General features: G+C 39.7%; 1 protein-coding gene across 1 annotated transcript; it reads right to left on the minus strand.

Moving 5' to 3' along the window:
- Nucleotides 1–864: 864 nt before the first annotated feature.
- Nucleotides 865–14,159, minus strand: wu:fb80c09 (sarcalumenin). Its single transcript, XM_046840189.1, has 7 exons — nt 14,051–14,159; nt 5,774–6,337; nt 4,320–4,415; nt 4,106–4,201; nt 3,407–3,523; nt 2,927–3,160; nt 865–2,359 (listed from the first exon to the last, which is right to left on the minus strand). The coding sequence occupies exons 1-7, from the start codon at nt 14,100–14,102 to the stop codon at nt 1,482–1,484; spliced, it is 2,037 nt and encodes a 678-aa protein (XP_046696145.1). The 5' UTR covers nt 14,103–14,159; the 3' UTR covers nt 865–1,481.
- Between the last annotated feature and the right edge of the window lie 2,518 nt (nt 14,160–16,677).

The raw sequence follows: 16,677 nt of genomic DNA on the forward strand, positions 1-16,677 counted from the left end.
AGCACTCTTTACTGATGTGGTGAGCAGAAAAGCACCTCAAGGCTCAAACCTTGGGGAGAATGGGTTACTACAGCGGAAGACCACATGGAGCAATAGTCTTGTCAGCTATTAATAGTCTAAAGCTACAGTGGAACCCAAAGACTCAACACAATTGTACAGTTGCAGAGTTGCCTGGTCAAATGAACCTTAACTGATGCTTCGATGTGCAGAAGATTGCGTCAGAATTTTGTGTTCACAAACCTGCCTTGCATTAGACATTTAGACTGATGGTGGTGTAAAAATGTGGTAAAACATGTTGGTACCATTTATCCAAATTGAACATTGTTGAATTCCACAGAATTTCCTAATATTGTCCTTGACCACATGCATGCTTTTAGAGCAACACATTTACCCACCTTGTAGTGGCTACATCCGGCATGTCACAAAGCACAGGGTTCTTCCCATCAAGAGATCTGCAATCATTAGGATGTGGTAGAACCTGAAGATGCAGCTGGCAAATGTTCCTAAAAAGCTGGCAAATGACCAAATGGATAAGAATAGTTGAACGTTTTGCTGGTGCCAAGAGCAAACCGTAGTTTAAGATAGGGTTAGGTTTAGGTGTAGCACAGCATTAACTATCTGAATGGATAATTATGTCACTCAAAGGTCTACCCAATGATTATGAATGTGCATACAGGCTAGCAAAATGTGTGTTTCTGAATTTTTATTTTGTTTAATTTTCTAATTCCGCTAACAACTTTTGGTGCTACATGGCTCCCCCTAGTGCATACCCCATACCATAGCACCATTTTAATGCAAATCATAGCAAAGAAATTGGTTCAGTGGAGGTAATAAATTGTGTACTGCAGAATGAAGACACAACGGTGTAGAACAGGAAAGCTTTATTTTCAGATGTTACAATTCGCATGCAGCGCATTCATCGAAAGGAACCACTCGTGAATAGTCAGGAGGCAAACGTGTTGTGAAATTAAAAAAACTTGAGATGTGCTCTGGACAGGCTAACTGATAAGGAAAACGAGTAAGTTCAGGAAATCCTGATGCACTGTGTGAATAGAAAGTGAGACAAATGTACTGAAAAGAAAAAAGAGGAAAAAAAGAGCCGTGCTCATAACTTTTTGGATATGTCCCTGAAAGGTTACCATATGTCTGTTCAGTAAAATCTTTTAATTGATTTTTGAATAATTTTTTTTTCCTCAGCCACTGTTCATTTTTTATCCATTTGTTTAACCGCTCATCACCCATCCATCCACTCATCCATCATCCATCTATTGATTCATCTACTGATCATTCATTCATTCTTTCATTAATTTTTTAAATTCAATTTCTATTTCTTAATTAAAACCTTTATTTAATGCGATATTCATGTATACACACTTTTACTGGCTCGAAGCCATGAGTCCAGTGCACATGAAAGCTGTTGTGCCACTCAAAAAAATGTTACCTCTGCATTCAACCCCCTGTCCTCTCCCACATTGCCTCCTTCAATGCCTCCTCCAGGGGTTCTTAGGCTTTTCCTCTAACTTGGGTTTTTCCTCTACCTTGGGCTTCTCCTCTACTTTGGGCTTCTCCTCTACCTTGGGCTTTTCTGCTACTTTAGGTTTCTCCACCTTTGGTGCCTCCTCAGATTTGCTGAGGCTGGCCAGCAGAGCAGGCAGCTCCTGCGTGATGGCGCTCTCGATCTTTTCTAACAAGCAGCCACCCTTCCAGCTACAGTGCTTCTGCAGTAGCTTAAATTCTCCCAGAGCGTTCACGTTGAAAAAGTCTTGGTACACATCTGGCTCTGGAAGGTCGAACTTGCTCACATTGGTTTTGGCCAGCACTGATTTGTAGATGTAGAACCGATCAGGGTCAGCCACAATTTCCCTCATCACCTCCTGTGGCTCACCGAACCAGCCGAGTTTCTCATGGTACGTTTGGAGATACCGGTCAACCAGGAGAGCGTGGATGCGAACACGGATGGCGTGGCGTCGCAGAAAGGCAATCTTGTTCTCCAGCTGGTTCTCAATTGCCTGCTTTAGATCTTCGAGGAGGGAGATCTCCTCATGAATGAAGAGTTTTTGGAAAGAATCCATCATGTAGTCCTGAGGCCTGAATGAGCCGACATAGACACGTGGGGGCTCGGTCACGTTGATCAGTGGTGCCAGGCTCCAGAAGAGAGCTCCATACACACGCATCAGGTCCTGATTCACCAGGCTATCAGCTTTGTTAAGGATGATGCGAATTTGCGACTCCCGCCCCTTCATTTGCCTGAAAAGTGTCTCCAGCTCCAGGCCCACATCCAGCTTTGTGGGGTCGAACACCAAGAAGATCAGGTCTGCTCTATCGATGAACCACTGGCACACCTCGTTATAGGGATAACCTATAAATCAAAATAATATCACTTAATCTTTCCCAAGGAATACTACCACAAGTATGAGCACATCATATCCTATTAAATATTATATATTTTATATATAGTAATCCCCTGTTAATCGTGGTGGTCACGTTCCAAAACCCAGATTAACGGACGCCACCCCGAAAATGTTAGTTTATGTATACAGTACTATACTGTATTAACATTTTACTTAATTTTATAATTAATAATTATATATTTTGTAATAAATTTAATAATTTCAACATCAAACTCCATAAAAACAATTCCTTATAAGGTTTTTGGTCTATCGTGCTCTCCGTGATGAAAATCAGCCAAACAAATTATTTATGGGCTAATGTGATTCGAACCGCGGTAAAGCGGTCACAGCATCACAATCACAGCACTGATTTCTTGAATCTGATTGGTCAGAAGGTGTTTTCCATTTCTGTAAAAAACTCATTAACTATGGCTGATAATAAACAACATTTTGCATAGGAAAACATCATTATTTATATTACGAAGTTAACGCTATCTTAGGTTTTCCTCCACATGTAAGTCCTCAGTCTACGTTACCTCTTTCCTGCTGCTTGCGGTTCTCAATGATCCCCGGTGTATCCACCAGCGTGACCCGCTCCAGCAGCTTGTGTGGCATCTCGATGCCCACCAGCCTCTCCAGGAAACCCTGGCCAAACTTTTCCAGAGTCGAGAATGAACGGGCAGTGTCTGTCGCCATGACGATGCCCTCGATGGTACGCATTTTCTCGCCATGCATCAATACCATGTACTCTGAGGTAGTGGGCTCAGCACCTGGAGGAGAGCAGTGAGACAAGGCAGGTAAAGTAATAAATAAAGGCATGAAAAAGAGAAAAAACAAGGTAATAAAATAAAACCACCTATGTTATACATCATTCAGAGTGGCAATGCAACACTGTCTTTAATATTGAAAATGTATTTCATGAAATTTCTAGTTCTTGCATTCAGCTTTATAACTACAGATGGTAGACAGTGGAGAAATACAACAAAGTTCATTCTTCGCAGTTTTTCCCAGTGTACCTGTATAGAGTTCTTGTGGCTTGTTGTGCAGATCCAGTAGGTAGTTGATCATGGTGGACTTGCCGACACTCCAGGGACCCAGAAACAGCACCATGGGTTTGGAGGCAATTTCAGCATCTAAATCCCAAACAGTAGCAATAAAAGCGCAAAAAAACAACATTTACTACCCATAATAACCAGAAGAGGGCGACATCTCCAACCTACATTTTAGATACGTATGTTGAAAGTAGCTACCTTACATGTTAAATTATTAAATTTACATAGCTTTGTTTCTGTTGCTAGCTCTATATCAACACTTTTTGCTGCTTTATTAGAGTAAATGTAAGTTATTAGATCAACCCAAACCCAGACCAGGAGGATCAACATGTCTGAAAAGCCTTTTTGACCTTGCTAAGATATATAAAATATTTCCTTTTAAAATTTGTGGAAACATTTGTGTCAAAGCAAAACGAATTGGTAAATCTGTACATTTGTCAAAATAAAGTATAACGTAAATAAATAAATAAAGTAAATGTACAGCTAAAGAAGCGGACTGTGGTTGGACAAATGTCAATCAAATGCCTTCTTTCCTATGTTCATGACCATTTGTGCAACTATAAATGGCCAAAAAAAAAAAAAAAAACACTGGCAAATTGAAAAGACACTTTTTGTATAGCAACTTGTTATAATTGCAGAAAAAAGTATTCGGGAGATTTTCACCTGAGACCTCATGCTGTCTGATCTCCTTGTACTTGTACGCCTCCTCCAAAGGCCTGATGGCTGTGTGGTAAATGTGTTGCAGTTTCTTTACGGTGGCTGGGGAAAACGAAAGAGAAAGCGACAAAACCATCAAGACTGGGCAAATAAAGCAGAGGTGAAAAGCCTGAATGTATATCATCTGACCGAAGAGTGTGCTTTGTGCTGTGTGTCTAACCTGAAAAGCGCTGAGCGGGATCAGCTGTAACCAGATGTAGCGTGCTGTCAATGTGAGACCGGTCCCTCGTCTTATTACCCCCAGGAGTTGTCTTCCCTAGTGCCAGAAACAAGAAAAGTCACCTCAGTGTTATCTGTGGTAAATACTGACTTAAACACTGAACACATAAAATATACAAGACATTAAAATTGATTCACACCCCAGTTCTCATCAATGATGGATTTCCTATAAACCCCACCTGCCTAGCTCCACCACCCCTCATGATTTAGTCCTCACTTAAACCTGAATGTCCTTTGAATCAAAGCCAAAAGGTCTGATTTCATTAGATTTCCTTGTGTCCACATTTCAAACCATGACTGCAGAAAATGTTAAGCCGCAGCCCCCCTCCCAGCAGCAGCTGGCCTGGGAACACGTTGTTATAGATTGCCATAGGGTCTGTTGGGTCGCTTGGGCTATTTCTGTAGTGGGGTTTTGCCTGAGCTTTGTGGTGTCATGTTCGAAAGCATAGAGAACAGAGGGGACAAGGCTTCTCCCTTTTATAGCGTCGTTAGCACTTTCAAACTCTACTGTAAGACAATACGGCAAAGTTACGATGGGAATATTGCGGAGTCGTTTCGTTATATAAGTGGCTTCAAACACATGTCTGCCTCCCTAGATAAATGCAAAACAACTTTAGTGCAGTTTTGGTAGAAGCTAGATCGAAAAGAGATAGATAGAAAAGAGATCTTTGCTATTCCCAGTATAGCTCCCACCCACCAGAAGTTATTTGGCAAATGGCAGAAAATATTCAAAAACTAAAAGTTACAATATGCTTCTGTAAACTACAGTCAAATTTGGTGCAAAAAATGTCAATTGACCATACACCGATCAGGCATAGCATTATGACATTAGAACACTATGAGCGATGAAGTGAATAACACTGATTATCTTGTCATTGTGGCACCTGTTAGTGAGTGAGATATATATGTCAGCAAGTAAACATTTCGTCCTCAATGTTGATGTGTTAAAGGCAGGAAAAATGAGAAAGCGTAAGGATTTGAGCAAGTTCGACAAGCGCCAAATTGCGATGTCTGGACGACTGGGTCAGAGCATCTCCAAAACCGCAGCTCTGGTGGGCTGTTCCTGGTCTGCAGTGGTCAGTATCTATAAAAAGTGGTCCAAGGAAAGAACAGTGGTGAACCGGTGACAGGGTCATAGGCGGCAAAGGCTTATTCAATGCTGGGCTGTTGTGGTCGGATCCAACAGACGAGCTCCTGTAGCTCAAATTGCTAAGAAGTTAATGCTGTTAATGTTCAATGGGTCCGGACTGTTTTGGCACCAGAAGTGGGACCAACACAATATTAGGCAGACGGTCATAATGCTATGCCTGATCGGTGCAGCTTGAAAGGAATCTTAACTATTAATGTACTGAAATCTTTAAAATCTGAAACTTCCCAATGATCATACTGGTGTACCTTTCTTGCCTGCTGGCTCCTTTGACTTAGACTCCTTTGCAACGGGTTGGTCCTCGTTAGCAATTGTTAACTCATCTTTAACCTTCTCCAACTGTACAGACTCCTTAGTTTTTGCAGAGTCTGCTTGCTCAGCAGTTGAAACTTTGGGGCCTGCTGAAACCTTGGGTTCGTCTACAGGTGCAGCTTCTGCCATCAGCTTTCCAGAGATGTGGTTACTCTCCACTTCCTCAGGAGAGTCCTCCACCTCAACAACTTCGTTTTTCTCAACTGAGTCAGTCACATCCTCTTCTTCTGCTCCATCTTCACTAAGCCCTTCAGCTACCTCACTCGAAACCACCTCGTCATCATCCTCCTCCTCCTCACTCGTTACATCCCCTCTGGTAGGCGCAACCAATTGAGAACCAGTGCTGCAAGGCTGGCAAACAGTTCGCTCAGGTGCAGGGGTATCATTTGAAGAACTCTGGCTGATTTCCTCTGTGCCGTCGCAACAGGGGAACAGGTCGCCCTCAGGCTGCAGTTGCAGGCGCATCAGGGCCTCATCCTCAGGCACCTCACTCACCAAATCTAGACAAGAAGGAGAGTAATGGATCTGTGCTTACATCTGGAGGCAGGAAAACATTCCATTTGAACAAAATCTATCAAACAAACATACCACTTTAAGGATGTTTGAGTTGAGTTGAGTTAATTTGAGTTGAGTTGAGTTCTTAGTTCTACTAAAACTCCTGTATCTATCCTACTAACTATTAAGAGTCTAGAGATAAGGGAACTTGGTACAGAAATGTACTGATTCTGTAATAAAGTTATTAATATTCGACCTAAAGTGACTGCTGAATATTGATTCCACTCACTACATATAAAGTAAGGAGAGTGTTGAACCTTAATATCAAGTGCTGCATCTAGAAAACCAAACAGGATTATTCTGATCCTGCATTTCAATTATTCTCAAATGAACCTATCAAATCTATTTACTACGACTTTATGTCTATTGAGCATAGGTGGCTTGATGATTCCTGTTACTAATCAGAAGTTAATGGTTTAAAGTGTAGCACCACCACCTTTTGTTATATTATTTACATTTTGACAAAAATGATGTGTCTGATGTGTGAGGTTTTGGTTTTAATGCAATCTGTTCTCGTTTTGGTGGACTATGAATTTCAAAATTCATGACACAACAGATGGAATCCAAGGAGCACAGGGAATGTATTGTTCCATGGCTGGGATTAATTTTTTTTTTTGTTTTTCCTTGTTAATCAGTTTGTCTGCTAGCTCAGGTATGCAGTATTGGTCAGCTGGCACTCTGATACACTGATACCTACAAAGCATTTGCAATGTGATTTGGGTTATAGAGCAAATAAAGACAACCAAGACAAAATGTCTGACTGTAAGGAGTACTATTTTAAAAAGTGAACTGAATTCGATAAACAATGACTGCAGATGATATTAATAATAGTCTGCCTGCATGTTCACGCTAGCGGAAAGAGATATGCGGATCGTGAAGGTGCCAATGTCAAATCCCTTGAGCAGGAACCATCACCTGACTACCGGCATTTGTGACAGTGACGTCTTTGTATCTGACTCCGATCAAAATAGACGGCTTGTTTGTGGGCCAGAATGTTTTTTTCCTTCGTGGTACGGAAAAGTGTGTACCATTGGTCTGGGACAATGTGTCGTCTGGGGATTACAGTATCTGGTAATGTCAAAAGCTTCAAGTACACTTGTGTAATTAAAGCACCAGATATTAGTCATTGGTCAAAGGTCAAACCGCACTGTTTTAAAGTGTATTTTAAATTGCTCGTTTACTCGTTTTTTTACTGGACATTGATGGACACGATACAGTGGTTGTTCCTAAATGTCATGACATACAGCAGCTCTGCAGGGAACCATGCACTGACCCCAAGCCTCTCTGATAGACAGCAAGGAATGAGGCAGTATGACTGAGTTAAATCTATGCCAGGATCACAGGCCTTGATCTCTCTTGTGTGACCAGCTAGAGTTTCACCCCAGTGTTATAAAAGGACGCTTCTGCATAGTGACAGTCTGATTTGCAACTCCACAAGAGGCACTTTGCAGCCAAACCGGAGGCTGATCCTAGCCGGCTAGGTCATGAGCATTTTGACGCAGTGCTCTTTAATGCCAAAGCACATTGAAATTTCAAGTTGAAAGAGGGGAATCTTTTTTGACAGCAGTACTACTTTTGGTTCATTAAAACACAATCTAGTTCTGGATTCTGATTGGATGGAAATGGGATATAAAGATATGTAATTATTTATATAACAATCTTTTCTGTCAGGCCATGCTTAGTAACGTTTATAAAAGGAGTCTCCAGTGTCAGTGTTTCAAAACAGGAGTCCTGTAGAGACTAATGACAAGAGGAACTAATTCGTTTTGTGTACATGCCACAAAATTTAACATAGCTCTAAACAGAACAAAGGTTGCGCTATTAAAAATGTCCTTGATTCTATCACAACATTGTAATCATTGACAAATGTTTTATCTGTGTAAAAGGACGAATAAATAATCAGCTTCAGGGTTTTAATGCTAAGTTGACTAATGTTATTGGTTGCTTTCCTCTTACACATCCATGGTTTTTCTTGAACTAATAAGTTCTTTTTCATTAATGGTTTCAAGGAAAACCGACTGTGAAATGTTAACCAGCTCTCAGTCTCTAAACTGAAAACTGTCCTTTTTTGACCCAAATATTTGGGTTGACAAATTTCTTCTCCTAAAAATTGGCGAGATCAAAGGCACGGACCGGACTTTTTAATCGCTTTGATTTTGCTTCCAATCAAAGTCGCGGCCATGCAAAACAAAAGCGCAGATCCGTTTATTAGCAGAGCAGCTTTGATGTCGGACACGTAAGGTGCGCAGTCTGCCTCTGTGATTCAGCTTTAATGATGAGCTCTGTCATGGGCACCAAATTGCCCTTGGTGTGAATCAGCTCCGGAAATAGCAGCGCAAGAACACTGGGTGCTGTTTGCATGTTTGTGTGGGGTGGCAACTAGAGCAAGGTTTAGTCCCACCATCATTACACAAACACATAATCACACACACACACACACATGCAACAGCCTTATATTAATGCGTTAATAGTTACCATAAAAAAAATAAATAAATAAAAAAGGGCTGAGAACAGTTAGCATAGAGCATACTATCTGGTCCACAATTGCCGTTTCTTTTTAAGCATAGCAATGCTGCCAGTTTGCAAAACAGTTTTTTTTGAAGAAAGTAAATAGTATAAATATAATGGTTTGGAGCTCAGTGGTTAAGGCTCTGAATTACTGATAAAAGGTTTTCGGTTCAAGCTTTAGCAGTGCCAAGCTGCCACTGTTGGGCCCTTGAGCAAGGCTTTTAACCGACTCTGCTCCTTGGGTGCCATAATCACGCTCTGACCTTATTTTCCTAACAAGCTTGGATATGCAAAGAAAGAATTTCACTGTGCTATAGTGTATATGTGACAAACAAAGGCTCTTACTTAGAACGCTAACTGCTTTCTATCCCACACAATTAGCTTCATACCCCAAACCGAATCACGGTCTACTTTAAAACAGGTTTATTCAAATTGTGATTAGATTTTAAAACGTTTTTTGGAGTTGTTACTAAATGTGCATCGGTCGCAGCATATTGTAAACACTTTAATTAGCCTTCTGAAAACTTTCTATCTATCTATCTATCTATCTATCTATCTATCTATCTATCTATCTATCTATCTATCTATCTATCTATCTTAACTAGGTAATGTTAAGTGATTTCTTTTTTTTTTATTTCTTTTTTTTTATTAACAAATGTAACAAATACAACATTACACAATATTTTTCAAACAATTTAAGTTTTCATTTCATTTCATTTAAATGCAGTTTGAACACCAGGTTAAAACTATTAATGGTCAAGTGTCCTGAACTTATTAGCAACTTTTTCAGTCTTTAGAATTGACTAGCCTGACATTTTAACAGCACCCAAGGCTGAAATATTAACTCGATGCAATAGTGTTAATTCTACCCAAATTGTTTTTGTCCAGCAGAGGGCATCGGTAAATCTTTTGCTAGCTCGGCTTTAGCTCTGCCATTCACATCATGCTTTTACAACTCTCAGCTCTGCTTGGATTAATGGTGTCTACTAAATAAAGAAAGTTGTCATAGCTGGAAATGATTGTTTACACAGATCACCGTGACTACTTACAGTACATGAAAATGACATTGCTTAGCATTGTAAATTGACATAAACTTTAGTTTCACTTCCACTGTGGACAATTATCTGAGTCAGGGTTTAGTTTAGTGTCAAAATGTATTTGTTGCTAAATATTTGTTTGATCCAATCAACATAATCATAACTAGCTAACATTAAGTCTGAATAAAAAAAGAAGTTAGCTAGCTAGTTTCTAGAGAGGGTTACTTAAAGTAATTATAACTAGTACACGTTTGACTTTCAGTATCATAATGTTTGTAATAAAGGAAACATTACAGTTGTACAAATAAGTCCTGGGATTGAAAAGCTTATTTCCAATGCATAAATTTCGCAAACCGTTTTTTTTTCTTTAATTACAAACGCTAAGCTAACTAGCTAGATTGCTAATTCAGCACTTAGTTAATTGTCTACACTAAAATGATTAGCTGTGCCTTCATTAGATGCTGTTTATGTTATCTTGTGTAAACAAAACCATTAGCCACGTTAGCTATCAAGTGTTAGCATAAAGGGACCTTCATTCTGCTCTTTTTTAATTATGCTACCGAAATGTGGAGGCTTGTGGGATTTGGGTCTCTATAGCCCAGGTTAACCTTCACCGAATCACTAGAGGCGGCCATGACGGGAAATTAAATTACAGTTAATGTGGTTTGGGAATGAGGGAGTCCCTCTGAGAAAGATTTATGGAGGACACGCCCCAAAGGTTTACGAGCTGGAAGGGTTCTGTCTCTTTAGAGTCTGTGTATCTGTGTATCTGTGTAAGAATGTTCACAAGGTTCCAGTTTCACAGCCTTTTTTATTTTACACAAAAAAAAAAAAAAAAAAAAAAAAATATATATATATATATATATATATATATATATATATATATATATATATATATATATATATATATTCCAAGAGAAACACAGCACATTGTTTCTTTGAAAAAACATGCTCGCTTTTAGCCGTTTGACACCATTTTTATGGCTATAAGTGCCATACAGTATAAGAAATCACATATTTGCTAGAAACGTGAGCCGTACAGGTTAAATATTTTGTGTAAAAATTATCTAAATTGGAACCTTTTGAGTATTCTCAATGTTGTCACTAAATGTTTGTACACTAAATGAAATTGCTGCAACCCTATTTGGATGGAAAGTGTGGGATTTAAACAGAGTAGGTGATCGTGTTCTTTGGTGTCAAGAGGAAGCTAAGCTGGCAACTTCTAAGACTGTTGACCCTCACTTCGATCACTTCGACACCTTAAATGCCAAGTTCTCAATGTATGTACATGATCAAAACAAAACATCACAATCCAACAATGGTATTAATGAGGTAATGGATGTTTATAATATTTACAGTTACTTTAGAACAATCTATTTTGCTCAAGAAAAAGCAACAGGTGCTCCAATGCACTCGAGCCACAATGCTTTGAGATTTGGGGAACGCCTGAGCTGATGCCATTTGAGCTTTATATGAAAAGCTTGGAAAAGTCAGAACGAGCAGTGGTTGTGTTTATTGGGAAACCCCCTGAGTGCTATAACGGGCCCTGACTGCAGCAGCTCTAGCTCCACCGTTCCTGTAAAGAATGTCCCTACAAGGTTGACTGGACGGAAATAAACAGTGCTGAAGTGATGGCAGCTGCACAGACATTGGACATTGGACATTGAGTGTTTTGTGTGTGTGTGTGTGTGTGTGTGTGTGTGTGTGTGTGTGTGTGTGCGCGTGTGTGTGTCAGGGGAAGATTGTTTAAAAGTGGAATAGTCTCTCATGTGTGTCTGAATTTTAAAAGGATGGCCCTACCGTATCAACTTTTTTCCCTTTAAAAGCGCACAACTCGATGACTCAGTGCATTTAGCAATCGCCTATTAACACGCTCACCTTCAGAGGGGTCGAAGGTGATACACAGGTCAAACATGAGCATGCTTCTGGATCAGTGTCATGGAGAATGCTAACATTTTGGAGTGACCCTAGAGATCCTAATACTACCATCAGCCATGTGGTGTTTGGTGTCTAGTTCCCAAGCTACGTTGCTAATCGTATACTCTAAGGGAGGTGTATAGCCTTACAACTTAGCATCATTCAAGCTAAATGGTGACTATCACGTATTATAAATTAACAAATGGACGTCAGAAAAAGTCCCGGTTTTATTGCTAAGTTGAATCACTTTCTTCTTCCGTGCATAGTTTGGTGTCGACTTGGGTCAAGGAGTGTGGCCTAAAATGTTTAAATTTGGATCCGAAATCTAAAAAAGTCCCTCATATTAATAAATAGGGACCTATCTTTTAATTTTGACGATTTTGTTAGCATACCTTTTTTCTCCAAACATCCAGGTCCAAAGGCGGGGGTCCAATCTAACTGAAAAGTCGATTTCTATTGGAGATTAACTAAAGTAGCAGGAGTTTAACAGATAGTGTAGGAATCTTTCTTTTATTTTTTTTAAACCCAGAACTGGCCAACAGTGGTGTGATTAATGAAAGATGTTTGGACCCCAAATATCACCTCTGATAGCTTTATATTTCATGGGTTTTCTTTGTTGTCGTTGTTGTTGTTTTTTTTAATGGTTGAAGCTAAGCACCATTGCTAAGGACTTTGAACTAAGGACATTGCTAAGCTAAGGACATGCTAGCCAGTAACTGCAGGAAGTGGTTAAATAGACCGAAAAATATAAAAAACTGTCACATAATCCCTTATGAAACTTTTTTTCCTGAATGAATATATAAATACAGACTTGTTCAGTGTTTTGAGATGAGCATGTGATAAGCCTGCTTATTGCGCAATTCCAAATTGGTAGCCATGAGCCTCTCATAATTACACACTCAAGGTATTTTTTTAGACTGGATTTTTCCATTTCGTTCTCAAGAATTTTTCTAAAAAGTTTTCATATAAAAATCTAAGAATTTACTGAGGATGAAATTAAACACCAAAAAGAGAACATAAAATGGGGAATATTCCTTTGTGTGAGCAGTGTGTGTGTGTGTGTGTGTGTGTGTGTGTGTGTGTGTGTGTGTGTGTTCTCTACCAAATTAGCATATAAAACCTCACTCTACCTTATACACACTACGCTAGGTGCATGCCTTATTTTAAAACATGAATATGAGTAGAACATCGACTTACTACTATCGAATTATGTGTATAAAAAGATAGTGTCATGGCTGCTTAGCTAACACACATGATGCTAGCTTAAAGAGCTAGCAAGTTTGCCTTCCGGCAAGCCTACCAGACGAACTGCTATATCATAGAACAGAAAATATTTGTTCTGTACTTAGTTTAGATTCACAGAAACCCCTTTAGCATCTTTAAGCTAAGAAATATTTACAGTTTTAATGTCTTTTCAGTGTATATGAAATGAAGTCCAAGGTTGTTTCCTGCCCAAGTTGGAAACAAACTAGCTGGCTGAAATAACTAAAAATGGCTGAAAAAATCTTACGCTAAATATCGCACATGTGAACGGAAAGGCATAGAAGAAAGGTAATTATGTGTTATGTGGACCTTGGCCGGTTAGAGGAAAAATTTGGCTGAACATGAGCAGCCTGATATTCACGTCCACTCCATATAATGCTTTAAAAAGAGAGGCTTTTGATTAAAAAAATTTAAAACTACGTACTGAATATGAATTTCTTTAGGAAATAGTTTGTCATCCTTTAAGTATTGAATAGATAATAATATGAGGAAGCATCAAAAAGTAAATATATGGTTAGTTGGTGATCGATGCCTTGTTGAGGCCAGATTCAGTGGTTTTTAATTCATGATTCTTTATCTTTCGTAATATGACCATTTTTGTAACAAATGGTTAGACTGTAGACATCCTTGGTAGTGAATATATTTTTAACAATCAAATAAAACAATAAAATGAAATGTTCTGACGGTTTTGCTGAAAATTATGTACCATGTATATACACAAGTCCCTGTAAAGGAGACAGCTAGTATTAGATCTAGTGGATTTGTCCAAAATATCAAAGTCACATGAATACAGTTTCCTTTCCATTCTATAAATCTTGGTTGGACCGAATGTGTGTCCAGTTCTAGCATTTTTCATCCTGTCTTTTCCGATGCTATTCTGAGGTTTCTGACTTGTCCTAACATTCTGAGCGAACAGAGAGAACGTGATCTTACCGGCGATGGCGAGGGCCAGCAAGGCGAGCAGGCAGGACAGCATGAGCTTCATGTTCGACTGCCGGGGGTGACAAGCCTCTCCTGCAAGCTATATATACTCACGCAGAAGGGCACAGGGCATTTAGAAGGGAGAGGGGCACAAATATGACAGCTGCTCTGATTGACAGCAGCTGCTCAGGCCAATCAAAGAGCCGTCAGAAAGACAAAAAGCGAGGAAATCTGACGCAGGATACAAAGCCAACCAACAGGCCACTAACAGCCATCAATTATAATGGAAAGCTGTGGTGGAGATGATGAAGGAATTCTGTGGAGAATTTACATGATAGTCAAAAAATAGCTATTCCACTTTTTTTCTCTCTGTTGATGTAAGGGCAAAAAGTTTGGCTTGTTACTGAGAGTCTTTCCAATGGCCAAAATGTACAGCTTTACCTTAAATAGTTACAAAGCTCTGACACTGGAGACTCCTTCCATTAATGTTAAATAAAAAACTGAAAACAGTGGCATTATAAATATGTTTATTTCTAAATACAATGTCTTTAATATAAAATCGACCCCTTTCCATAACAATCGGCTCGGATTTGAGAACCCAACAACTGATTACTGACTCATGAAATGAAGTAGGAACACTCACTCACTTAAAGCCAGCACTTCAGCTTGATCAGGTTCATAATGGAAACCGAAAAGCTCTGCCAAAGATTGCTCTTTGCTTGTTGGAGGAAACCGGAGCACCATGGGGACAAAGGAAGAAGATGCTGGAAGTTTAGGGTAGTAACCCGAGCAATACTGATAGGATCATATAGGCATTTGAAGATTCTAAAGTCCTGAGCAACTGAGTGTAAGGAAACTCTCAGAGATTGTGAAATGTTTCCTGTTTGGTGTATAAAATTATGACTTTGCCTTAAGTAAATATAAATATTAAAATACAATATATCAATACAACACCATAAATAGCACACCTGATGACGCTTTTGGAACAGCTCTGATTGGCCAACTGGTTTCTGTTCCTATAGCGTTTTGGACCGTGACCGCCAGGTGGCGCGCGTTTACGCGGGACAATTTACATTCTCAATAGAATCAGAATCAGAAAGATCTTTATTGTCGAGTATGTTTGCACTTACAAGGAATTTGTTTTGGTGACAAGCTATAGACCAGTTGCACATAGAAATAAATAAAAGCAAAATAAATAAAAAAAATAATAGGACATATTTATAAATTTCTAAAGAATTTGCACTAAACAAATGACAAACCGCTACTATTGAGGCTTCGTCCCAATCCTTACTGCACTAAACAGTGTGTAAGTGTCATATACTGTATAGTATCCAACAGGAGGTACACTATTGAGTATGCGCAGTCTAAGACAGAATGGGTGCTGTTTCCGCGTATGGGCGCTAGGTGGTGCATTTGAGCTGGGCCAAATCTCAAAAAATCTCCGTGCCACTACATATGCGCTCTACCTAGGGTTTAAAAGCAGCAGGAGGTGAGTTTTGCCCCCGACTCACGTAGCGCACTATGTGGCGTAATACTGGGCCGTTTAGGATTCAGCCTAATTCAGAGTCATTGAATATGTAAGCGGACTGGCTTGTGTGTGTGTGTGTGTGTGTGTGTGTGTGTGTGTGTGTGTTCGTTCGTTCTCCGGCGGTCACGTGTCCAGGGCGCACGGGCACGCGGAGGGAGGAGAGTTAGATGGTGGCCGCACGCGAAACACACACACACACACACACACACACACACTTGACAGGCGTCGTGCACGAGCGATGCTACTCTATTATTCTATGAAACAAAGCAAAAAAAAACATTCTTTATGAAACTTCATTTTTTTCCCCTTTACTTTCAATCCGACAAGTTCAGCAGAAGGCTACAAGTGTCTTGAAGAGGCAGAATACGCTTTTTTTTAAGAGAGAGAGAGAAGCTCTTTGCTTTTCGACGATTTATTCTCTTCTCTATGGAGTTTTTTTCTTTATAATTATTATTATTCTTTCAGAAGGAATTATCCTCAAGGCGCACCATCATCATCATCACCACCGCCACCATCATCATCGTCATCATTATCATCATAATCAAGTGTCCCAGATCCTCTTGGAAAGAAAACGGAGCGACCTGATCATCCACAAAGGTAAAAATAAATAAATAAATAAATAAATGTAACGTCCAACCTTGACACGCACTATAATATCGGACAGAAACATCTGGCCAGCTGTCGGACAGAGGCTGCGTCCCTGAAACGCCTCTGTGCCAGCTATACACACACACACACACACACACACACACACACACACACACACACACACACACACACACATATATATATATATATATATATATATATATAGACTGAATGTTGCTATATACCACGATGTACACGTGCTATGCGTCGGCTGTCACGCGATACAACGCTACAGGTGTCTACAGGTTAAATATTCGCCCCAGTTACTGTCGAGTCGAGAGCTTTAGTGTGACACTGACGTGTCCCTGACATCGAAACCTGTGTTTAAACCTTCAGTGCCCTTGTAACATATGGTCCTTACAATATAATAGGTTGGTGGTAAATATTTCTACATTATACATATATATTCTGACGTCATTCAGTACTAGTCTTGTCCTCGTCCAATGATTTCTTTTTGCTGTTC

This window comes from Silurus meridionalis, chromosome 26 (assembly GCF_014805685.1).
Source record: "Silurus meridionalis isolate SWU-2019-XX chromosome 26, ASM1480568v1, whole genome shotgun sequence".
NCBI lineage: Eukaryota > Metazoa > Chordata > Actinopteri > Siluriformes > Siluridae > Silurus > Silurus meridionalis.